Source organism: Punica granatum, chromosome 2 (assembly GCF_007655135.1).
Source record: "Punica granatum isolate Tunisia-2019 chromosome 2, ASM765513v2, whole genome shotgun sequence".
In the NCBI taxonomy this organism is placed as follows: domain Eukaryota; kingdom Viridiplantae; phylum Streptophyta; class Magnoliopsida; order Myrtales; family Lythraceae; genus Punica; species Punica granatum.
The window spans coordinates 6,328,350-6,351,695 of record NC_045128.1 but is presented as its reverse complement, the minus strand read 5'-3'; the positions used below and the strand labels follow the sequence as shown (position 1 = coordinate 6,351,695).

At 38.0% G+C, this 23,346-nt stretch overlaps 3 protein-coding genes and 1 non-coding gene across 6 annotated transcripts; 2 read left to right on the top strand and 2 right to left on the bottom strand.

Annotated features, from left to right (window-relative positions):
* Window positions 1-6,517: 6,517 nt before the first annotated feature.
* On the top strand, window positions 6,518-12,471 carry LOC116196172 (SWI/SNF complex subunit SWI3D). 2 transcript variants are annotated; one of them, XM_031525763.1, is made up of 8 exons: window positions 6,518-7,072; window positions 7,674-8,200; window positions 8,779-9,444; window positions 10,309-10,475; window positions 10,565-11,067; window positions 11,247-11,437; window positions 11,536-11,949; window positions 12,163-12,471. In XM_031525763.1, exons 1-7 carry the CDS (start codon window positions 6,643-6,645, stop codon window positions 11,869-11,871), a joined length of 2,820 nt encoding a protein of 939 aa, XP_031381623.1. In that variant the 5' UTR covers window positions 6,518-6,642; the 3' UTR covers window positions 11,872-11,949; window positions 12,163-12,471. The 2 variants fall into 2 exon arrangements, with proteins under 2 accessions (XP_031381623.1, XP_031381622.1); XM_031525762.1 differs by having other exon boundaries at window positions 11,244-11,437.
* Window positions 12,472-13,470: 999 nt separating this feature from the next.
* Window positions 13,471-16,616, top strand: LOC116196814 (proline-rich receptor-like protein kinase PERK4). Of its 2 annotated transcripts, none has more exons than XM_031526720.1 (8): window positions 13,471-14,124; window positions 14,521-15,000; window positions 15,140-15,232; window positions 15,320-15,390; window positions 15,479-15,555; window positions 15,637-15,790; window positions 15,875-16,036; window positions 16,217-16,616. In XM_031526720.1, the coding sequence occupies exons 1-8, from the start codon at window positions 13,533-13,535 to the stop codon at window positions 16,514-16,516; spliced, it is 1,929 nt and encodes a 642-aa protein (XP_031382580.1). In that variant the 5' UTR covers window positions 13,471-13,532; the 3' UTR covers window positions 16,517-16,616. The 2 variants fall into 2 exon arrangements, with proteins under 2 accessions (XP_031382580.1, XP_031382579.1); XM_031526719.1 differs by having other exon boundaries at window positions 13,472-14,124; window positions 15,134-15,232.
* A 275-nt stretch (window positions 16,617-16,891) lies between these two features.
* LOC116196815 (guanine nucleotide-binding protein subunit beta-2) lies at window positions 16,892-20,181 on the bottom strand. Its single transcript, XM_031526721.1, has 6 exons — window positions 19,829-20,181; window positions 19,619-19,713; window positions 18,676-19,100; window positions 17,935-18,292; window positions 17,411-17,524; window positions 16,892-17,277 (listed from the first exon to the last, which is right to left on the bottom strand). Exons 1-6 carry the CDS (start codon window positions 19,932-19,934, stop codon window positions 17,242-17,244), a joined length of 1,134 nt encoding a protein of 377 aa, XP_031382581.1. The 5' UTR covers window positions 19,935-20,181; the 3' UTR covers window positions 16,892-17,241.
* A 2,047-nt stretch (window positions 20,182-22,228) lies between these two features.
* Window positions 22,229-22,300, bottom strand: TRNAE-UUC. Its single transcript has one exon. It is a non-coding gene; the product is annotated as a tRNA-Glu (tRNA).
* Between the last annotated feature and the right edge of the window lie 1,046 nt (window positions 22,301-23,346).

Sequence of the window (23,346 nt, the reverse complement as noted above, 5' to 3'; positions counted from 1 at the left end):
TGTCAGCTCTATTAAATTTTTGGGTATAGTTAAATTTGGAAAGTAATTTTTCTAATTTTCTTACATTTATTAAATAATAAAATCCTATAATATCTCAATATATGAGAAAAAAAGGTCCATTAGTAATTATTGTATAACTTTTATATGTCATCATAAAAAATTAATTGGCTTTTGTGAACGGATAAAATTAATGCTAGAAGCATTTTACTCTTTAGTGGGCCAACTCGACGCAATTGGAATAGGCTAATAATCATGACTCATTAGGCTTCCGGATATAATTGTTTACACTAGAAAAAGTTACTAAACCTTTTTTTTGACATTGTATACTTCAATAGTTTGAAATAATATTAGATAAATAGCGAAAAACACAGACACCAAAATGTGCAGTGCAGGTTGATACAAATAGAGGAAACAAATACAGATATCGCCACGTGCAACGCACGTGGTCATTCAACTAGTAATTATAAAATGCTAGAAAATATAAAAAAAATTAAATTTCATTCAAAAATATATAATTAATTATATAACATCATTAATAATCTTATTGATTGATTGAAAGATACCTAATCAATAAATATGAACTACTTAGTATCATTAACGTATATTGATAATTTTTCATTTAGATATAAGATAATTTACAATATCAACAATTATAAATAAATAATTCATTTTTTTCCAAAATTAAGTCAATTTTCCTTAAAAAAATTAAGGTTAATATAAGAAGTCAAGGTATCATCTTTTAATATTGCACATTTCCAAACTATTATATATTTGTTGGAATTTTGGAGTAGTTAACTGAAACAAAAGAAGAAAAAAAATTCAATTCTAATGTATAAAATTGCAATAAATATTCATATTAAGTACATAAGTAAGTTATTGTTCTTGTTGTATTACACATATAATAAATTTTAAAATATGCAAAAATAAAATGTGAGCAGTAATTAATTAATATAAAAAGCTCAAGTCGAATACCATGATAATCAAGAGCAAAAGGAGTGAACATTGTTAAATGAGAGAAAAGCTTCTAATTGCTTATAATTCTAATGCTTTGTAAAAAATTACCTCTAAAGTAATGAATGATTATTGCTAATCTTCTTTTATTTATAAATCACATATAATTTTAATTTCTTCTCATTTTTCATTTGAAATTAGTACCAAAAAATATAAAAAGATTTGAAACATTTTTCTTTCAAACCAAAACATTTAATTTAATATAAACGGGACATAACATTTGTTAATATTTTCATAAAACGTTTCCAATAATTTAATTTTTTTATGTTTTAAAAGTTCAATCTAAAATCTGTAAATTCTAAAAAGTTGGAGCAATTATTTTTGTCGAAGGGCACTACCGCCCTTGGCGAGGTTGTCGGCGAGTGGTGATTATTGGCCAAAGACCCTTACTGCTCAATTTTCTACTTTCTATGAAAATATGAGCAATGGTACGAAGAAAAAATTAGAAAGAAAATGCTAAAAGAAAATCAAATAATATCTCCAAATGGAAAAGAAAATCTATGATATCCTAAAAAAAGAGTACAATTTATGAAGAACGACATATAACAAATTACTCAAAAATTATAAGTAAAATATTCTCTATTAAAGACCCACAAAATATCTATAAATTATAAGCGATTAGATATTTTATAATTGATGACATACCTTTTGAAATATAAAAATACGACCATTGAGATTTTCGGGTAACAACATCAAGAATCTTTTGAGACTTTACAATGAAACTATCAATGAGAAAAGTTTTAGAGGGAGAAGAGAGTTCAAATGATTTTACACATTTTTATTTGAAAATTGAAACATATACATATTATAAACAAATACAACTTTTTAAATAGTCATATCCCTTTAGCAATTACATTCTTTAACCGGAAAATTATTTCACCAAATATGAAATAGTATTTTATGGTTAAATTTATCTATACTAATTCAACTATCAAATTTATCTTTTATTAAATTATAACTCTCTCATTATTTTCCCAATCAGATCTTTATAGTTTTTTATTATACTAAAGAAGATATAATTTTCTGATAAAAATAAAAAAGTAAGTGATGTATGAATTTCATTTAACCTTAGGGAATGTCAGGGGAATGCTTGGGTTTGGTGATTGAATATTTAGTCTCACGAAATGTTTTCGTACTTGAAAAATAACGTTTCGTACAAAAATATCAGTCGACTTATTCGTACATGCAATCAACTGATGCTTTTGTACGAAACATTATTCTCCTTACACGAAAACATTTCGTACGACTAAATATCCAGTCACTGAACCAAAAAATTTTGGGGATGCAAGGGTCTCTTGAAATTTTGTTTGAAAAGTTGTTTTCCTTGCATAATTTGAATGTAGGGCATTTACCAAAATGTACAATGATTTTAAGAAATACTTTTAGTTTTGTTAATTATGTAAATGAGCAAATTTGCACTATCATTATTTAAGTAAGGGCAAAATAGAAAGAATAGTTTGAGAAATACCTCATTCTTTTATTTTTTCCATTGAAAGCGTGAAAGGATCTAGGAAACAAAGACCATGTAAAATCTCTAGGCAATGAATATATAATACATCAAAGTTTTGAAAAAAATCGATATGAAAAAAATATGATAAATGTACTTGTAAAATAGGTTGGAGAAACACCTCATTCTTTTATTTTTTCCATTGAAAGCGTGAAAGGATCTAGGAAACAAAGACCATGTAAAATCGCTAGGCAATGAATATATAATACATCAAAGTTTTGAAAAAAATCGATATGAAAAAAATATGATAAATGTACTTGTAAAATAGGTTGGAGAAACACCTCATACTTTTATTTTTTCCATTGAAAGCGTGAAATAGTCCAAGAAACAAAGACTGTGTGAAATCACTGTCCATTGAACATATGATACATCAAAGTTTTGAAATTATAAATCGATATAAAAAACTATGACAGATATACCTGCACTAGGGACTAACTCGGTTAAAATGGATGTTAAGAGGAAAAAATGTCAAAAATTAATGAAAAGAAAAAGAATATGAGTATGAGTATTATGAAAGTATGTGACCAAAAGTAACGAATTTAAAAGGGTGTAACAAAAAGTCACGATGACATAAGGGTATTTTTGAAATAATGAAAATTAAAAAAACTCCTCATAGATTTATATATAGTATAGATATATATTACAAGCAATTTTTCTTAGAATATAAGAAAAAGTTTTCAATTTTTATGTCAATATCAAAAACACTTATAAATTTATAAATGATGCAAGTAATTTAATCTAAGAGTTCATGTAATATATGATAAATATATTCTCCAAAAATGAATTTATTTAAATTATTTATTATCAGTTTTCAAATTTGCATGTGCTTGATTAATAAAATTTTGGGCCGTTAAATTAAATATATACAGTAAAATATTTTCTAGAATTTTCCCTCAGTAATGACTTATATGATTGGATTATGAGCAGGTTTTAGAATCGAGTATAAAGCATTTTTCTTCCGACTTTTGGGATGAGGTTTTGCCTCTCTACCTTTAAAAAATTATGCGCTACTCTCAACCTCTAAAAATATGAGCACTTTGCCCCCATCTAGTCAATTTTCAGGCAAGGCATGTGAGATTTTCAAGCGACCAAAAGGCCGTTAGCACGATAAAAAGTAAAATTTTAAAAATTAAATAAAAGCTAGAGATTGGTGAAGGGTGGGAGTAGGAGTGCCCTGCAAGCCACCCCACCCCTGACTAACGTCGCCTATGGGGTCTGAGCCTGCCATCGACGTAGATTGGGAGGTGGGGTGGCTGGCATGGGCACCCCCACTCCCTTCTACGATCTCCTGCTTGTTTTTTTGGTTGGTTTATCTTGAATTGGGGGTTGGGGTAGGAGTGCCGTCGCCAGCCACCAACCTCCAGACCAACATTACCATCAGGTTTGAGCTCGTTGGTGACATCGCTCGGGAGGCCGAGTGAACGGCGGGAGTGTCCTCGCCCCCGATTCAAGTGATCTCAAATGCTATCTTCCTCTCACCTCGACCTAATTGTTTATTCTCAATCTGAATCAATATACTCTCAATAGAGATTTCCATTATGATCAATTCAAAGAAGGAGAACTCTTTTTTGTCGTCTCTTCAATTTCAAAATTCTGACTTTCTTGAACTGTGATCATAATTTCTCGAGTTTGCGATCAGGATTAGATCGCAGTCAGTCTGATTGTCTATTTAATTGTGATCTTATGACAGTAAAAGAACGTCTTGTGTTTTAGATGATTGTTCTCGTGGATGGATTATTAAAATTGTAAACCTACTTCTTTGATAATTTGGGGGTTTTTTTATATGTTTGATAGTTCTGTGAGTTGATTTTCTTTAGATCTTTCTCGGATCCAGCAAGTTGATTGCCTAGTCTTTGATTTGGGAGGAGAAGGAAAACCCTCTATCCTCTATTGTGTTGATTTTCTATGTTCTTTACTTTTTTTTATTATCTTTTTTCCTTTTAAATTCTTTTGGCTTTTTTTAAATTTTTTCTAACTTATAATTAATCCAACGGAGGAATATGAAGATTTACCATCGAATTTTTTTTCTATTTTATTATTTTTAATTAAATTAAATGACCTTTTTGTCCCTCAAAGATCTCACATGCCACACATGTGACTCTTTTTGGCCGAAAAATTGACAGGAGTGGCACTGTTCAAATTTTTAAAGGCTGGGGGCAAAGCTAATCTTGTCCCAAAAGTTCGGGGCAAACTACTTTTTAATCTTTAGAAAATATAAAAGCTTTGACAAAGATCGATGTTAATAATAAATACACTAAAATATTAAAAATGTTGCTAAATAAATTTAATTAAAAGTAATGAACTGAATAAAAAGCAAATGATATTTGTTGAAAATGCTTTATAAATTGACATGAATTTAAGTTGAAATGTTAAATTGCATGAGTAATTTACCAAAAAGACGTAAAAAGAATTTAGATAAATTTTGGAAGGTCTGTCAAATTCCGATATTAAAATCTAAAAAAGTTTTTTCATTGAAAATGTAATGAATCACATTTATATTGATTAAAAATACTTCATATATTTGATTTCCCATGCTAATTTGTATATTTATATATAAACATAAGAGATAAAACAATCACTAGAATTTGTCATGTATAATTCTCAACTCTTAATTCCTAATTCTTCAAATTCCTTATATTAGCATTATAAAACATTTACTAGACGCGCGGCGGCAGTGGTTGTTCGAAATTCCAATTTGTGTATGGGAGGAGAGAATTTTCATAAAGAATTGCATAATTGAAATTAATGGAATAATTGTGAAAACTCGTATCCATATTAAACAACGAGAGTCAAATAGTCAATCAATGGAAATGTTTGAAAATCTTATGTGGAAAGTTTTTATGAATGAAACTCTCTCGCTCGTGAAAGCCTACGTTAATTATATATAATAATATAATAGATCCAGCATAAAAATGCATTACTTAATTACGAGGATTAGATCTAATACTTCTTAAAATTATTCTGATAGAAATTTAAATTTTACAAGTAATTAATTATTTTCTAAAAAATATAAAAGAGTTTCTATAAAATTTAAAGTCATAAGGATTCTTTATAAAAAAAAAACCTGTGATATTTGAAACAATTTTATTATTATGCAGTTTGTGCTCATACCCATTAAACCTATGTACGTGCATAAGGTTATAGTGAGACTTAACTTTTTTTTTCCCGGTGTCAAATCTGATATCCGGAAACTCAATTGGATTCCCACTAATCCAGTCAAGGCGGGATAGCTCACTAAGGATTAAAAGTCTCACAACGTGAATTTTTTCTACTCACAAGACTCGAATTTGAGACATTCTTTAAAGAAAATAAGCGCTAAATTACTTGAACCGACTAATGTTAGTTATCGAGACTTAACTTAGTATTTTAGAGAAAAATAACAAATTTAAGTTAAATAATTGTCTCAAACTAGTTACTTTGTGCACCATGGATTTCCCTTTGCCGTATATTTGCTTCCCCAAATTTTGTCCACTCTATATTTTTGTCTTCTCAATTGACTTGATACTAAAATTGTCGAGCTCCCGTAGGGCTCCGTAACCTTTTAATATTCAAAATAAATCTTTATATAATCTTATCTTATCAGATACAAAGTGAAAACATACCAATAAGATTACAACAAATGAATAAATTTATGCACGTGAGTAATGTCGAAGCAGATTGAAACATTCTATATAGTATCACAAATCTGGGATGCTTTAAGACAAAAAGAAAAAGAAAAAGCAAACACATGAACCAATAAGCATTGATTCAAATGGTTCTCGGTACTTATTCCCTTAAATAAAGTTTCAAGTTCAAATTTTATGAATGAAAAAATTTCTTGATTGAGAGAGTTTAGTAATCCGATCACGCTCGAACTGAATTAATCGGAGTCCTGGGCTTCTGGATAATATGATATGCGCTGAAAAAAGGAGGGACCACTTTTAAATATCCTAAAAGAAGAGGGACTTAATTGAAATTAACTCAAAAAGAAAATACGAAAAGAAATGGAAAATGGAAGGGGCAAGAAGCCAAAGGAACACAGCGCTTCGAGCTCGAAGCGATTATGCAGAAAGTTTGAGCAAAACCCCCACTTCCATTCACTGTGAACATCTCCGCTGAATTCTCGGAGGATCGAATCCTTAGCGATGGAGGATAAACGCCGCGACGCTGGAAACCTAACGGTGGCGAGTGGCGAGCCGCAGACGGCGGAGCCGGGGTCATCGCGGCGGAGGGGAGCGCCGAAGAGGAAGGCCAGCGGCCTCAACGCCTCGAATTCCTTCGCTACGCCGTCGAAGCGGGCCACCCGAGAGAAGAACTCTGCGTTTAGTCCTCAGATCCACAACGGCCCCTTGACCAGGGCTCGCCAGGGGCCCAGCAACCTTGGCCCCGGCGCTTCCCCGGCCGCCGGCGTGAAGGTCGAGGAGAAGGCCCCGGTGGTGTCGCAGGAGGTCCTGGAGAAGGAGGCGGAGAGGAAGGCGATTGAGGAATGGGAGGCGTTGGAGGCTTCCATCGAGGCAGAGTTCGAGGCTCTTAGGTCTCGCGACTCTAACGCCCATGTGGTTCCGAACCACTGTGGTAAGTCGGAGTTTCCCCGGCCAAATCCCAGAATTGCATGTCCATTGTTCTGTTTATTGGCGCCAAAAAGGCGTCAATATGCTAAATTTCTTTCCTTTCTACTGGTTACTGTCGGAACCTTCTGCATTTCGTCGGAGTGTTGCATTGAAAATGGCCTTACCGAGACCATTGCTTTCTGCTGCTGTTAATGTTGTCGGAACAAATCAAATGAATTTTGATTCAGTACGTGTATGTTCCAAATATTATCAAGCTTGCAAAGTTAAATAATGCTTTAGTTGACTGATGCTCTCAGCGGCAGCTGCATAGGTTATATTCTCACTGGTCCAAAATCTCTCCTTTTCCTGACCCAAGTAAGAGTCCAGCTGTTAAGTTATGGTTATGGAGAATTCTTCAGTTCACGTGGAAACCGTAGTTGGTGGTTTTACGCATTTTCTGAAAAGGGGAAATAATGCAAAACCTCTCCTTTTCAAACAACAACGCCCTGAGTATTTTGAAACGGATATGGTAGGAGCCTCATATAGTGTTTATGGCAGTGTTTGGCTTATCAAATCAATTGAAAGCAAACATCCATTAGTTCGTAAACATTCACTTTTATTTCCAGGTTGGTTTTCTTGGACAAAGGTTCACCCTCTTGAGGAACGTGCATTGCCATCTTTCTTTAATGGGAAGTCGCAGAATCGGACGCCTGAAATGTACATGGAGATACGCAATTTTTTAATGAAGAAGTTCCATGGCAACCCCAGTGTGCAGCTTGAAGTGAAAGACCTGTCAGAAATTGAAGTTGGGGATTTGGATGCAAGACAGGAAGTTCTGGAGTTTCTGGAGTACTGGGGCTTGATTAACTTCCACCCATTTCCTCCAGCTGATTCTGCAATGGTTGATGCCAATGGTTATGAAACTGCACAGGAGGATTCATTGATTGAAAAGTTGTATCGTTTTGAGAGACCGGAATGGTGTCATCCCATTGCTCAAAAGAATAATCTGGCCACTCCAGCTGTGATGTCTGGGCTTTTTTCTGAATCTACTTTTGCTGAAGAGTTGGTGAAACCTGAGGGGCCAGCTGTTGAATACCACTGCAACTCTTGCTCAGCGGATTGCTCACGGAAGCGCTACCATTGCCAGAAGCAGGTTAGTTGTTGAATATCAGGGTATACTGTCCGAGTTAAAGAAACATGATGCTTTGAGATCTTTATGAATCACAGGAGTTTTCAAATTGAAAAAAGGCTGGTGGATTGATTGAATACTGTTTTTTTTTTTCAAATAAAAAAAATTACTTTTATACACGTATAGTCATTACATCTACATCAAATATGGCAGCTTAAGATGTGCAAAAAAGGGATGCAATCTAGAATTTATAAGAAAGAAAAGCAATCCAGCCAAGTTACTAAACTAAAAGTGGAACTGTTAAATTTTATTTTACGTTGCATGAGAATGCTAATTAACTGAGAACTTATTTAGTAAACTTTTATTAATTCAGGACATGGAGATTTGTAAAATCTTTTAGTTCTGCTCAAGGTGTAGCTACATTTAATGAGACAAAGTCTCATATGCTTCATATGGAAGAATACGTATTTCATGAGTTGGATTGAATTTTTTCTTGGGTAGTGTGAAAGTTTTATTCTGCCACACTGATTTGAATGATAGTTACCTAGTTTAGATAGTATTATTTGTATTATTGTTTGCTGACCGTCTTTTTCCTTTGACAGGCTGATTTTGATTTATGTACAGAATGCTATAGCAATGGGAAGTTTGGGTCTGGCATGTCGGCATCAGACTTTATTCTCATGGAACCTGCTGAGTTACATGGTGCGGGTGGTGGGAACTGGACTGATCAGGAGACACTTCTTCTTCTGGAAGCCCTGGAGCTCTACAAAGAGAATTGGAATGAGATTGCTGAGCACGTCGCAACCAAAACAAAAGCTCAATGTATATTGCACTTTGTTCAAATGCCTATTGAAGATTCATTTCTTGACTGTGATGATGATGTTGATGCAACTCCCAAGGAAAATCTAGATACTGCTATAAACAATGATGACTCCTCTGTTCAGAAAGAAGTCCCAGAAACAGCAGAGAGCAAGGCTAGTCCTGTGGAGGGTAAAGCACAGACCTCATCTGGTGAAACTGCCAAACCTGAAGATGCAAGTGCAACTAAGGTTGAAGAAAATAGTGCAAAACAAGATGCTAAAGAAGATTTGAAGGTTGATGAGGACAGTTTGAAGCCTGAAGCTGCAAGTGAAGTTAAAGTAACGGGAGATAGAGATGAAAATCTTGCACTGAGGGCTCTTAGGGAAGCATTTGAAGCTCTTGGTTATGTTTCAACACCTGAAAGCCCTTTATCATTTGCTGAAGTAGGAAATCCTGTCATGGCTCTGGTGAGTTGGACCGTTTGGTGCTTCATATTTGGAATTGGATAATGCCCTATGTTGAAGTTATACTTGGATGAAAAGCATACTTGTTTGTATTTCCTAATTAAAACTTGTGGTTTTAAACCTCAATATACGGGTACAAAACTGAAATGTTGTCAATCAAAAGGGATGAATATGTTTAATTAAGTATAGGGCAATTGTTCTTAAGAACTTTCTGATACAAACTTGTCAAGAAGGCCCTGTTAGGTAAGCAGCATGAGCTATAGGTGTCTTTATCATTAACAAAAAGTATCTGTTAATGATCCTACAAGAGTCTCGGCAGTAGACATTGGAAGGGAAAATCTCCTTCCCAATGACCTGAGGATCCAAGTTTGACACAGTTGTGCATTATGCTTCCACTTTCTGGCATTTGCCTATTGTATATAATCCTGCTTGCTGTTTGTGTCTTTGTATTAAATTATCCCTCAGTACGACAGTTTTGAAACTCATCTTCTTTCATCAATGCGCCTTCTGTTTGTTATCCATTTTATATATAACAGTCTCAATGACTGAGCAATTGACATTGAGCTATTCGACCACAGCCTTGGAACTTGTGTTATATTGCAACGTTTTGAATGTCTATCTATTGTATCCTGGACCTCAGGGATCAGTTTATTATATGTGACGATATATCTCTTTGATGATCAACCCTTAACTTTCTCTGAGAATTTTGATGTCTAGGTTGATTTATACTAAATTTGCATCCAGCATGACATAAGGGAGGAAGCTATCGATTGTTTTACTTTGAAGTTCAAGATTTTCAGTTTTTAGTAGAGCATCAATTTAGTCATGAGTTCAATCTATGACTAGGTGGTATTTTCCCTTTTATAGGCTGGATTTCTCGCACGATTGGCGGGATCTGATGTTGCGACTGCATCAGCCTGTAGTTCTCTAAAATCCTTGAAGTTTGAATCTCCTGGGATGCAGTTGGCTCTGAAACACTGCTTTATTTTAGAGGATCCACCAAATCACAAGAAGGATCCAGCAGGTTCACAGAGGTTTGTATATTTGCTTGACAGTTTTTTTTTTTTTTTTTAATTTCATCAGTTATAACGTATTTCCTCTGATGTGCCTAATAATTATACAGTGTTGCCACTGAAATGGCCAATTTGGATGCCCAGAAAGATGATAAGGAAGAAGAAGATGCAAAAGAGAAAAAAGATATAGCGGGCAGTCACAGCGATCCTGCTTCAGAGGTTGATGCAGGAGCAACAAAAGAATTGGATTCTCCAACCGAACCTGTCGGCCAAAGTGATCGGAAAGAATCATTGTCCTCCGAGCTTCCAAAAGACCAAGCGTCAGTTGCTGTGAAAGAATCAAGTGAGGTGGGAAAAGATGGAAAGGAAGGAGAGACACCTAACCCTTCAGGTGGGGAGAAGGATGTAGAGATGGTAACTGATTCTCCATCTGCAGTGAAATCTGTGGAGTCCACAAAAGCAAATTCAGGCAGTGATCCCGCGGAATCTACGAAGGTGTCAAGAAGTGAAGATGAGGGGTCTAAATCTCTGCCTACTGACAAGGATGAGACTCAGCATCCAGATGCATCAGTTGAGCATGAGCCAGACAATTCCAGAGTTCAAAATGGAGCAAGTACTCTCTCTCTCTCTCTCTCTCTCTCTCTCTCTCCCCCTCCTTCCTCCTCCGTCCCCCCCTCCTCCTTTCTCCCTCATTCATTTGTGCCTTTCTTTTCCTAAAGTGCCTTCATATGAACTGAATGTGTTGGGAAAGCAATTTGCTAAGTTATAAATTTTATTTTTCCTTTCTAGCAGCTGAGAATCAACAAAAAGATGGGAATAAAGAGAGCTGTGACACCGCAGACGAGAAAGATGATCACAATATTGATAAAATAAAGCGTGCGGCAATTTCTACACTTTCAGCAGCAGCAGTTAAGGCGAAAATTCTTGCCGATTATGAAGAAGACCAAATTCGACAACTTTCAGTTTTGTTGATAGAAAAGCAGGTACACCTTTTTCCCTGATCTACTGGGTTCCTTTTACTTGCATGCCTCTCTGAAAAGTACCTTTGACGTTCATTATTCTGGGATCTCTATGTTTGCAGTTGCATAAGTTGGAGACCAAGCTGGCTTTCTTCAATGAGATAGAGAATGTGACCATGAGGGTCCGGGAGCAACTGGATCGGTCGAGACAGAGACTTTACCATGAGAGAGCACAGATAATCGCAGCCCGCCTCGGCATTCCTCCCTCCTCGTCTAGAGTTCCACCACCAATGCCTCCAAACAGAGTTCAGATGAACATAGGAGACTTAGCTCCGAGAGCTCCAACTAGCATGCTGCCCCTAAGGCCACCTCTTGCGAGGCCCATGGGAAGTTTGCCTCCGAACCCTAAGGTTGGAGGATTAGGTTCAGCTCCACAGTCGGGACAAGCCTACCGCTGACAAATCCTTTTCTGGACGTTCGAGTAAACGCATACTCGTCAATTCTCACATTTTGATTACTTGATTAAATTTAGCCAAGTGAGTATTCTTTTCTTTATCGCTGTTATAGCCACGATCTTCCAATCTTCTTTCTACGAATTGTCTTATTAATCATAACCAGACCTGGTCTTAAAGTGGCTAGAGGCCTGGTTCATGAGTTCAACCAGATATTTGAAGTTCCGGCATTGCTTATGATCAGTTCTTTCTAATAGTTCGAGTTATTGATGGAGCTGCGATTCTTCTGCTTTGCAGGTGTGTCTCTGTTGCTATTGGAGAAGATTCGGAACGTATTATGGGCACAGTGGGAGCTCAATTTTAGAAAGTTCTACTAACTGGTATCTAACCTTGTACGTCTATGTACTGATGTTTCTCTGTATGATGATGTTTGTTTACTGCTTGAAAGTATTCGATTTAGAAGTAAGATAGTTCAGAGTTGCCTTCTAGCATTAAATCTCAATCGGATATTGGATTCACTTAAGTTTGAATGATGAAAAAGTAGTCACTACCCGCATGTCTTCGTGGTGACGCCCTGATATTCCAAATCTTTATTTTTCTTGTACAGTCAGTTTACTGCTCTGTTGTGCTGGTCAGTCAGTTTATGCCCCGATATTCACTTCTTATGGAAGATATTTTCCTTTTACTTGTGCTGTTGACCCGTTAGGAACCAAATCCTCGTTGTGTCCTTTTATTCCATCTCTTGTATACTCATAACAAACATGCTTCAGTCGATATCGTTTTAGAGTAGGCAAAGGAAGTACCCAAAACTCATGGAAGGTAAAGATAAGATGTTATACCTTGTTGCATGAAATCTGAAAGAACCAATTGGATTGCAATTGTTACTCATTTTTTAGTTGAGACTCGAACCGTGGAGTTGATAAAAATCTAATATATGAGCGAGCACAAAGTTGGTGGAAGATGAAATAATATTTAGTGACTTGTGGAGGGACACTAACCTTCGATGACATGATACGTTAACAATGTACATATGAAAACGTTAAATGATATATAGAACTTGACGTTCTCACTTTAATAGTATAGTCTATGGTTTAATTTATTCGAATATGGCGGAAAGCAGGTATCAGATGATTTTCGTGCTCATATTATCCAATCCTATCGACGACGGAAATAAAAACCGAGATGATAAAAGAAAAGGCGTCTCACGAAAATAGCCATGAGGCTAAGTATTAGGAAAGAAACACGGCCTCCCGTCCTTAATCCAAGAGACTACTACCAAGCGTTCGTTTTTCATTTTCACTCATTACTCTCTCTCCCCTTCCCGCAAATCAATCTGATTTCAGACATTCAATGCACCGTTCTGACAAAAGAAACACCGACAACCTCAAAAAATGCTAACTGATAAAAAAATTACCATGAAGGGAAAGTCAACGAGATATCCATATGTCTTCATGTTTCAACACTACGTTCATTATGCAAGAGGTTGATCTGTTCAGCTTCATCTCCCTGTTCTTCTTCTGGGTCTTCTTCAATTGCACCATAAGACGAGGACGAGGACGAGGACAAGGACGAGAAGCATCGTATCACTGCGAGAAGTGGTCGGCTTTTGCTCTCTCCGAACACGATCATCAGCACTACTCGCGTGATTCGCAGAAGCTCCTTGGATAATGGCCCCATCCCCACCGTCTAATGGCGATTCTTCGTCCAACTCCTCCTCTTCTTCTTCTCCACCCCCACCAGATGATACTAATTCTCCGCCACCACCTTCATCGTCTTCCTCATCGCCACCGCCGCCACCGCCAGATGATTCCAACTCCTCTCCACCGCCACCCTCGGATGACTCTGACTCATCCTCCCCGCCCCCGCCATCTCCTGACAAGTCGAACTCCTCCCCACCTCCACCACCTCCTAACTCATCCCACAAATCCCCTCCGCCCCCAAAAAATGACAACGGTGGCAACAACTCGCAGTATTCCCCACCGCCACCTCCACCGCCTCCACCACCACATTCGAAGCTCGCACCTCCACCTCCACCGCACAAGTCTTCATCACACCGTGCCCATCCTCCCCCGAGTTCATCATCCAAGGATGACAACTCTTCGCCGCTATCTGGCAAAGTACCGATCATAGTCGGGGTTGCAGTTGGAGCGGCGTTATTGTTACTTGTGCTGATCTTGATCTTCTGCTCATGCCGAAGGAAGAGGAGGAAACCTCCGCCTGAGATGATGTATTGGGATCATGAGTCTGAAAGGTCTAGAGGTAATAACAAGGATTGAATTCTTATAGACCAATATCAAGCTCACGTTGCGAAAAATTATCTGATCCCTTATAAGTCGGGTACGTCCCTTAGCACCTCGGGATTGTTGGATCAACACATAGTATTGGATCGTGGTTGATCTAACAACCTCGAGGTACGACGGTCCAGGCTAAGGACTGGATAATTTTTCCAATGTTCAATTTTCAAATGGTCAAAAAATAAAAATAAAAAAACAAGTGGCGTATGCTACATTTACACACACACATATATATAACATGACAAACTTCTTAATAGGGTCACATGTACGGCCTATGTGATCGGACTAATTGGTCCAGTAGATTACAAGATGTTTATTTTCTACTAGTTTCCCCAATTAAAATAATCGTGTTTTATTTTAGATGATTATTACCATCAACAGCCCATGCAACACGTCGTTAAGATGCCCTCGCCGGCTGTAAAGCCAGGCTGGCCGCCGCCGCTGAGCAGTGGGGAGGTGAGCTCCAACGAATTCTCTCGTCCCTTAGGCCCTCCAATGCCGCCGCCGCCACCGACCATAGCCCTGGGGTTCACGAAGAGCACCTTCACCTACGAAGAGCTGGCTGCTGCCACCGACGGCTTCTCCCAGGCGAACCTTCTTGGCCAGGGAGGGTACGGATACGTGCACAAGGGAGTGCTGCCAAATGGGAAGGAGATCGCTGTGAAGTGTCTCAAGTTGGGCAGCGGGCAGGGTGACAGGGAGTTTCAAGCCGAGGTCGAGATCATCAGTCGCGTCCACCACCGCCACCTGGTGTCGCTCGTGGGCTACTGTATGGCCGACGGCCAGCGGATACTCGTCTACGAGTTCCTACCTAACAAAACTCTTGAGTATCACCTTCATGGTATGCACGCTCTACAGTGAATACTCGTCTAGAAGATTAATTTTTCGAATAGACGGTCGTCATGAGCTTAATTTTTAATATTTACGTACATAATATTAAAGCGCACGTTCGATAATTTACTGTGAACTTGAAGTTGCAGGAAGAGGTAAAGATGGTCCGATCTTGGATTGGCCAACAAGGCTGCAAATCGCTCTTGGATCGGCCAAGGGGCTGGCCTATCTTCACGAAGATTGTAAGAAATTTCTCTCTTTTATTTTCCTCACAATTCATGCTTCTTACAATTCGATATATCATATTATGCCTATATGTGATGATGCAGGTCATCCTCGTATCATCCACAGAGACATCAAAGCTGCAAACATTCTTCTCGATTTTAATTACGAAGCCAAGGTGTGTCCTCGATAAGTCCATCCATCTTTGATTTGTTTGTCCCGGTCGTTAATCGATTTTGTGATGTTTCCAACTCGAATAAACTCAGGTATCTGACTTTGGATTGGCCAAGTTATCTTCCGATAACTATACCCACGTCTCGACCCGCGTCATGGGAACGTTCGGGTTAGTAATAACTTGACATGGAATTTTTCATACCTCATTGCTCTTTACGGTCGTCTAATATGCTGCACAATCGCGTTTCAGGTACCTTGCTCCTGAGTATGCAGCGAGTGGGAAGCTGACCGAGAAGTCGGACACCTTCTCCTTTGGCGTAATGCTTCTGGAGCTGATAACCGGGAGGCGCCCCGTAGACATCAATGTTGGGGACTACTCGGACGATGAAAACTTAGTCGACTGGGTCCGAACCGATCAACCATATCTTCTAACTGTAATCAACACAAACTCGTTTCATGAGTTGTTCTGATGAGTGATGTCTTTGCAGGCAAGGCCAATAATATCGACTGCCTTGGAAGAAAGGGATTACAGTGAGTTGGTGGACCCACGGTTGGGTGATAGCTTTGCCCCACACGAGATGGCTCGTATGGTTGCATGTGCAGGGTCTTGCATTCGGCACTCCGCTCGAAGACGACCCAAAATGAGCCAGGTAAATAACATCTGTCCCAGTAGAAAATATTCAATTAGCATTACTCATCCACTTTGGATGAATAAGAACCAGCCAATTAGATAACACCATCGATCCTTAAGTCAAACACCGAGTTGAGACGTTTATCTAGCATTATATAACATGAACTGATAACTTGGATGTGATGCGTGAAATGTGCAGGCTGTTCGAGCATTGGAAGGCGATGTGTCCTTGGACGACTTGAATGAGTGGGTGAGGCCGACCAACGGGTCGGTCTTCGGAGGAAGTAGTACGGACAACCTCTCGCAGACTGGCTCCAGCAACAATAACAGTGTAGAAATGAAAGACCCTAACAAGAAAACAGGTTTGGACAGTCAGGAATTCGCAAACAACAGCAGTGAACAGAGCGTCCGGACTAATCAGTTCGATCAGCATTTTCGGCACTCTCCCTCTCCGAGTAGTGACTCGCAAGAAATGCAAAAGATCAGATTTCAAATATAAATAAAGAGAGACTGTGAATATCGACGTCGGGTTAGCTAGCATGATAAACCAAATGTCATTATTCATATAGTTGCAGAGTTCCATCTTCGCTTCGCCTTGATTGTAACTGTTTTAGTGTAACTGAGATTGTACATCTTGTAATGTGCAGCAATCTGGCAGTTGAGAACCAAATATCAGTATCACCTGCAAAAGTATTGGATAGATTGAGAACCACTTGATCTCCCGATATTCTTCACCCTCGCGGGTTTACATTTCTCCGACTCTTATGATCTTTAAATCTACCACAGCTTCGGGGCAAGCAGTCCACATTAGTCCTCGGAGAATGACATGTTTCATGAACAACAGAAGAAAACCAACCCCGACAGCATTCAAGTCTGAGTAGAGAGCAGAAAATGAAATTGCAGCTGGAGCATATTATCCGAGTTGAAGTTGATGTGTCAAAAGCTAGAAAGAAAAGCAAGCGATTTGAGAACTCGGCAAATACAGAGTACTGAATACATTAGAATTGACAAGTAGGCTCCCATTCAGACCACCAAAGAGAAACTTCTCCCCCGAATCAAGAGCACAAATTTTCACATCGATATTACACGAGAGGAATAGGTACATGACTATGGTCTCTCAAGCTATGTCACAGAGCACGCTACGTTTGTGCAGAAAGGTGTAATGGCTCGGAAACCTGAGATGAGTGAATATGTTCAAATAGAAGCCTTCTTACTCCAAGTGACTCAAATTACCTTCCTGTACCCACCGAAAGCCCAAATCTGCGCAACAGAAAAAAGAGAGGAGAATGTCATCTCCCCCTCGTTATGGCTCATTTAATGAGATGCAACTGGAGCATACCATTTGTAGAGAAAGAGAAAGGGGAAAGAACTCTGAAGGTTCATCAGAACTGACCTTTAGGTTTGTATCCCAACTGCCAGTACACAGGGCACTGCCATCTGCAGACAGGCCCAAACAGCTTATCCTTTCATCATGCGAGTTTGACAGGGTACCCAAATTCAATACCACCTGCATGGGAAGATAATTCACTCCGGATTGCCAAGGAAGCATTTTCAATTCTTTTTATATCTAGTGATCACCATCTAATTAAAATAAAACGTCAAAACGAAAAGACAACATTGTCCAGGTAATCCAATGTCGGATATCCAAAACCAAATTCTCTTTTTAGGTTTATCAAATTTGTAAATGAGACCTTTATGTCATTAGAATCAATAACACCAAACAGCAGCTAGGAGTTATCCGAAAATAGGTCTAGCATCCTTATCTAACTAGAGTTCAATGAGAGTCGAGACACTCATCAAGATAAAAGATTCGCATTTAAAAGTCGAAAGGAGGATTTTATTTGGCACATTGCAAGAAACTGGTGTGTACTCTGAAATGCGTCTCAGCTCCATTATATTGTACTGCGAGTTTCCTACCTCAGCCAATAGCGTGTCCCACACATAGCAATTGCCATTTGAGTACCCAGCAAAAAGAAGCCTCCCTGATATTGAGAATGCGATAGAAATGACATGTGGGATCTCACTGTCACCATGCTGCTGGTAGTACACTTGCAGTTGATGCCCTGTTCTGATATCAAACAGCCTGCATGTACCATCATCGGAGCCTGTTCCAAATCTGTTGCCATCTGGAAAGAACTTTACAGCATTGACATCTCCCTCGTGGCCATGAAATGTTCGAACTGCTCGACTTGCAACACGAGTGTCCCACAGCCGTGCAGTTCCATCACAAGAACCAGATACAAACATTCTTGAGTTTGATCCACTAATTGATACACTGAAACAATGAAAACAGTAAACATGGTGAATAATAAAATCAATAATTCTTCCTCATCTAAAGCTCATCTTTTTGTCAGGAGAAATAGCAGAGCAATATTTTATTAGAGCTATCGCAACATATCGGATCAAGAGATTGCTGGCATAAAAAAGACAGAAAATGTAGAGAAACATATCAAATGAGTAGTGGAATAGCTTAAAGGATTGATATGTATAGCTTCGTGGTGAAAACGAACAGATTAGATTCGATGCATATTCAGCATTCACAAGTTGCATGCACACCCAATTATGTACAAGAAAATATCCTATGGGGATCACTCATAATTTAGAAACTGAACTTTTCCCAATATTAGTTGATATAAATATGTTGTCAATACGGCATACCTGACAACATCTCCAGTATGTCCTGATTGAAATTCTCCTCCAAAGACAGATGTTCTGAGGCCCGTAGAGATATCCCAAAGAACACATGTCTTATCGCCAGAACCGGTAATCAGGTGATTGTCTTCATCCGGGGAATACTGGCACGAGGACACATAACCCTTATGCCCACTGAGCATTCTTGAGACTGGTAAATTCCCATCCCTATCAGTGGGCGAGTTAAGGTTGAAGATCGAGCAAACACTATCAAGACCGCCACAGGCAACTGATTGACCATTTGGCGCAAAGGCACATGCCATGACCCAGGCACAAGGAAGCTTTATTGCATGAGTTTTCTGACTGGTCAGAGCGTTCCACACTATCAGCCGCCCATCTTGTGAAGCACTGACGATACGGTTCCTCTCAGGTGTCCAATCAAGCGAATACACCTGCAAATATATTTTTAGCGCAACATGAAAAAGAGTGTACATAGCTAGCCCTCTCATTGCTAGAACGGCAGGAGCCTCACACACTAGACCCAACTTTAGACAATTACCATCGCTTCTTATATCCCCACATCAAATTCTTATTCTGTTTCAAATTGAAGGATGTTACTTGCCCGTAAAAGGAATAACTGTTCATGTGTCGTGCAGACACAGCAACTCTTCCTCCACGGGATATAAGGCATGCCACAGGTTCAGGTTGTGTATCATTTATATCCTTTAAGAATTCTACTTATTACTGCCATTCTCAAATATCACACGGCAATTGTTCCGGGCAGTCGGTATCTTAATCTAAATCCTTGAGTACATCAACCAAGCAGTATCCTAGAATTCTACCGGCAGCATCATCCCTAAGAATTTCGAATATCAACTCCCTCTTTGGCAACAAGTTCTCTACTACGAAAAAGGCTAATGAGCTGATGATACCCGATACACCGCAAAATTGAGTTCATTCGAATGTTTACCTTCCCGGTGTGGCCCTGCAATGTCCGGCAGCACACCAGATCCGTCGGGCCGAAGCTGACCGGAGTCCTCCCCTGAGCCCTCGCATAGCCCGCAACTGCATGGAATTCACAGAGTAAATCAAACAGATCCAATAACCAAACGCGAAATCAGCAATCACGATTAGCGAAGCTAAGAGCAAAAGAATCAGAATACTCATCACACTGACTGACCATCGGTGTCCAGCAATTGGAGCCGCTTCTGCTTCAACCTCTCCCGGAGGGAGTTGACGGTCTCCGTAGCCGCCTTGTGGCGCTCCTTCAGCTCCGTCACTGACATTCCTCCAGCGGAATTCAACCCAACAAGGTCATCTACTGATGAAATTCCCCCCGAGCTTAAAGTTCCGAGCTTTGACGAGAAATGGGAAGCTCCGAAGCTGACGGTGGACGCCTCGGGGGATCGAATCGGAGGTTTCGCCGGCTTCTGCAAGCGGCGGAGGGAGGAATGAGTGGAAGCAAGACCAAGATGGACTTCGGGCTCCGCCTTCTTCTACTCAGACAGACAGACAGACAGACAGGGACACAGAGACAAAGAGACGCAGAAAATGGGACGGGGGAGGGTGGACCGAAGATGGAGTGTGACGGACCGGGCGGTTTATCCGGTTGGACCGGAAAGGGGTATCAGGTCGGTCCGGTCCAGAGGATGAGCTCAACGGTCAACTGGTCATTTCCCATGGCTGATAATACAAGATGAATTTGGTACTACTGGCCTATTCGGACGGAGCATTTTTTGAGTATTTACTCTATGTTCGGGAGAGAGAGGGCGATGGAGGGAGATGGAGACAGAAGAAGGAATTTAGATATCTATATCTATATCTATATACAATATTAAAATCTGAGACAAAATATCAAATCGTGTCATGCAGAACAAATCATGTAGAACGAAAGAAACTTTACATTGAGTGACCAATCGTTAGTCCATTGATATGGTATAATATGGTAATAAATTGTCACGGTTCATTAAATACATTACAGTATGTATATTATGAATGAAAAAGATTTTAAGATCTAAATAATATATTTGAGACGGCCTTTTGAATTTTTCTATCATTATAAACTTTAATCATATTAAAATTTTAAACAAGCATTTTTCGTTAAGTGATTCTAGAGGTTGAAAAACTATATGTAAAAATTATCCAACTATTGTCTTCTTTTTTGTCGACTCTCTCTTTATATTGCTTTTTCAATAAAATAAAAGTTGATTAATAAAAGTGGGGAAAAATTGAGAAAATTAAAGATTACCGAACGTTTTTCTATTTACAATGACAAATTATGTGCAAGTCTATCTATTGGTTTATATGAAATCTCCCCCTCCCTCCAGATTTTCTCCTCCGAAACACACCATGATTGGAAGGCTTGGCTAGCTAAAATAGCTGCACATTTTCCCTCATCATAAGAAGGCAAGAGACTCGAATAACATGGGCTCCATTTCGCTTGGCGATTCTACGTTATAACGAATCGGATTTGAGACAATGTGTGACACACCATCTCGTGAGTTGAGAGGTAAGATCATATAAGGCTATTGAGTGTCGATAGTAATATCGACTTGCACGTGTCGCAGATACCTATTTCTTTGAGTAAATCTATATAATATATAAACTTAATTGCCCTAATAAATAGGGGTAGAATAGTAAATGTTTTATAATTTAGTATGTTTTTAATAATAATAATTATATTTATATATAATATATAAGTTTGACTATGCCCTATGTAGGGGTATAATAGTAAATATTTTAATAATTTAGTATGTTGTATAGAAAGTAAATAAAAATAAATATTATTATTATTTTAATTATAGGAAATATTTCTAGAAAATATTAAGAAAAGATGCCAATCATGTATTGTTATTTTATTATTAAATAAATATACATATCTTTGAGAAAATTAAGAATTATTTATAATTATATTAAACTTTTATTTATCACTTTTAACAATAATTATTAGAAGCTCTTGAATTACATTGTGTTGGGAATATAAAAGTCAATTGAAAAAAGTTAATCCCACGTCGGAAGTATAAAAGAAAATGGAATGGTTTATATGGGATTACGTCTCGCAACTTATCAGCTTGAGTTTTTGAGTTGAAAGTTGAGTCCAAGCCTATGTAAGCTTGGTAGAATTTAAGACATTGTTTAGCGTAAATTTGAAATTTACCATATTAAAAATTATATAGTATAAAAACAATTTTTCTATATATTAATATAGATTATAAACTGACATCAATTATTGTTTTAATATTTAACTTATCGTGATAAATTTTATTTATAAAATACATGCAACATATGGGGTCAGTAACTAGTAAATAGATAATTGGAAAAACAACTTAAAGGAATCATAGTATGTCGATGTCAATTTATCCGCATACTGGGAAGGGCACCATATTTGATAAGAGCAAGGATGACAAGAGAGAGTGGAACCACGCCTACCAATTTTTATGAGACCACAGATTCTAAGGATAAGCAATTCAATAATTAGGAAATATTGTATTAAAATATCCAACGCATGCATTCAATTTAATTAAAAAATGAGGAACCCTTAAACAAATCCAGAAAAAGGCAAAAATTAAAAATAAAAAAATTCCGTTGCCGGGAATCGAACCCGGGTCTCCTGGGTGAAAGCCAGATATCCTAACCGCTGGACGACAACGGAATTACTGATGAGTCTTCGTGCATCTCATTAATTAATCATTGGTGTGCTTCCATATGTGAAACCCGAAATACGGATAACCTCTACTGACCTCAGTGAAGACGAAGCACCCGTCAATCATCGTCTGATTCTTCATTGAAGGAGGCACGTCAAACTATTTATCTTTTAGTACATATATATAACGTCTTTGATCTGATTTTAAGTCTTATTTCTGAGACAAATAGAGTGTGTAGTTTCTGCAGAGAAGGAATTTTGATTATACTCGAAAACTCAATTGTGATGGGTAGTGCTCGGTGGAGATTTACACACACTTCTTCCTTTCTTGTCGGAGAGTAGTCATTAGTTCACCAACAACCAAGAACCGTCTCAACCGGAAGTTCGAGAAGAGAGAGGTTTCAGGCCGTTTGTTTATTAAATGTTATTCGTGGAATTTTCTAAGAATCCGTCATGTATTATGCGATCGTATGATATCAATAAACGATAATGCAAAAGTCCGAGATCAGTCTTAGGGTTGCGAAATAAAGCTCATGGCATATGAAGATCTTTTGCTAACATAAAAAATGGACTCATTGATTGATGTATTGTCCACGACTGAGAACATGACAAATCATGGAGCTGTGACAATAATAATGAGTCAGTTGAAAAAGTTTTCTTTTTTTTTTAAATAATTCTAACATATCGTCTCCTTGGGCGACAAATTTGATACTTTAATTCAGTTTAAATGTTTAATATTTCAAATTAAGTGTTTAGACTTTACTTGATCTGCACGTGGAAGTGCAAAACATTTGTACATATCATTAGTGTACTAAAAGTTCTAACTAAATACTTGACCTGGAGCAGAAAATATATGAAGTAAAAGTACTAAATGTGTCATCATACCTATCGTCATGTTAGACGGTTTTTTTTTTTAAAAGAAACAGTAGTTGAAGAAGAAGATGAAAGAAGAAAATTAAAGGAAAAGAAAAGAAAAGAACATGTCAGCTGCAAGTTGCGGTTGAATTTGCTGAAACATGGTCGACCACTGGGTCGAGCGAATCAGATCATAGTCC

Coding starts and splice junctions, on each gene's coding strand:
- LOC116196815 (XM_031526721.1), bottom strand. CDS start 19,934: ATGTCAGTGACGGAGCTGAAGGAGCGCCACAAGGCGGCTACGGAGACC. Junction 19,714..19,828: donor CCAATTGCTGGACACCGATG/GTCAGTCAGTGT, acceptor AATTCCATGCAG/TTGCGGGCTATGCGAGGGCT. Junction 17,525..17,934: donor GGGACACGCTATTGGCTGAG/GTAGGAAACTCG, acceptor CTTCCCATGCAG/GTGGTATTGAATTTGGGTAC.
- LOC116196172 (XM_031525762.1), top strand. CDS start 6,643: ATGGAGGATAAACGCCGCGACGCTGGAAACCTAACGGTGGCGAGTGGC. Junction 9,445..10,308: donor GAAATCCTGTCATGGCTCTG/GTGAGTTGGACC, acceptor TCCCTTTTATAG/GCTGGATTTCTCGCACGATT. Junction 11,068..11,243: donor CAGAGTTCAAAATGGAGCAA/GTACTCTCTCTC, acceptor TTTCCTTTCTAG/CAGCTGAGAATCAACAAAAA.
- LOC116196814 (XM_031526719.1), top strand. CDS start 13,533: ATGGCCCCATCCCCACCGTCTAATGGCGATTCTTCGTCCAACTCCTCC. Junction 14,125..14,520: donor TGAGTCTGAAAGGTCTAGAG/GTAATAACAAGG, acceptor GTTTTATTTTAG/ATGATTATTACCATCAACAG. Junction 15,001..15,133: donor TCTTGAGTATCACCTTCATG/GTATGCACGCTC, acceptor GTGAACTTGAAG/TTGCAGGAAGAGGTAAAGAT.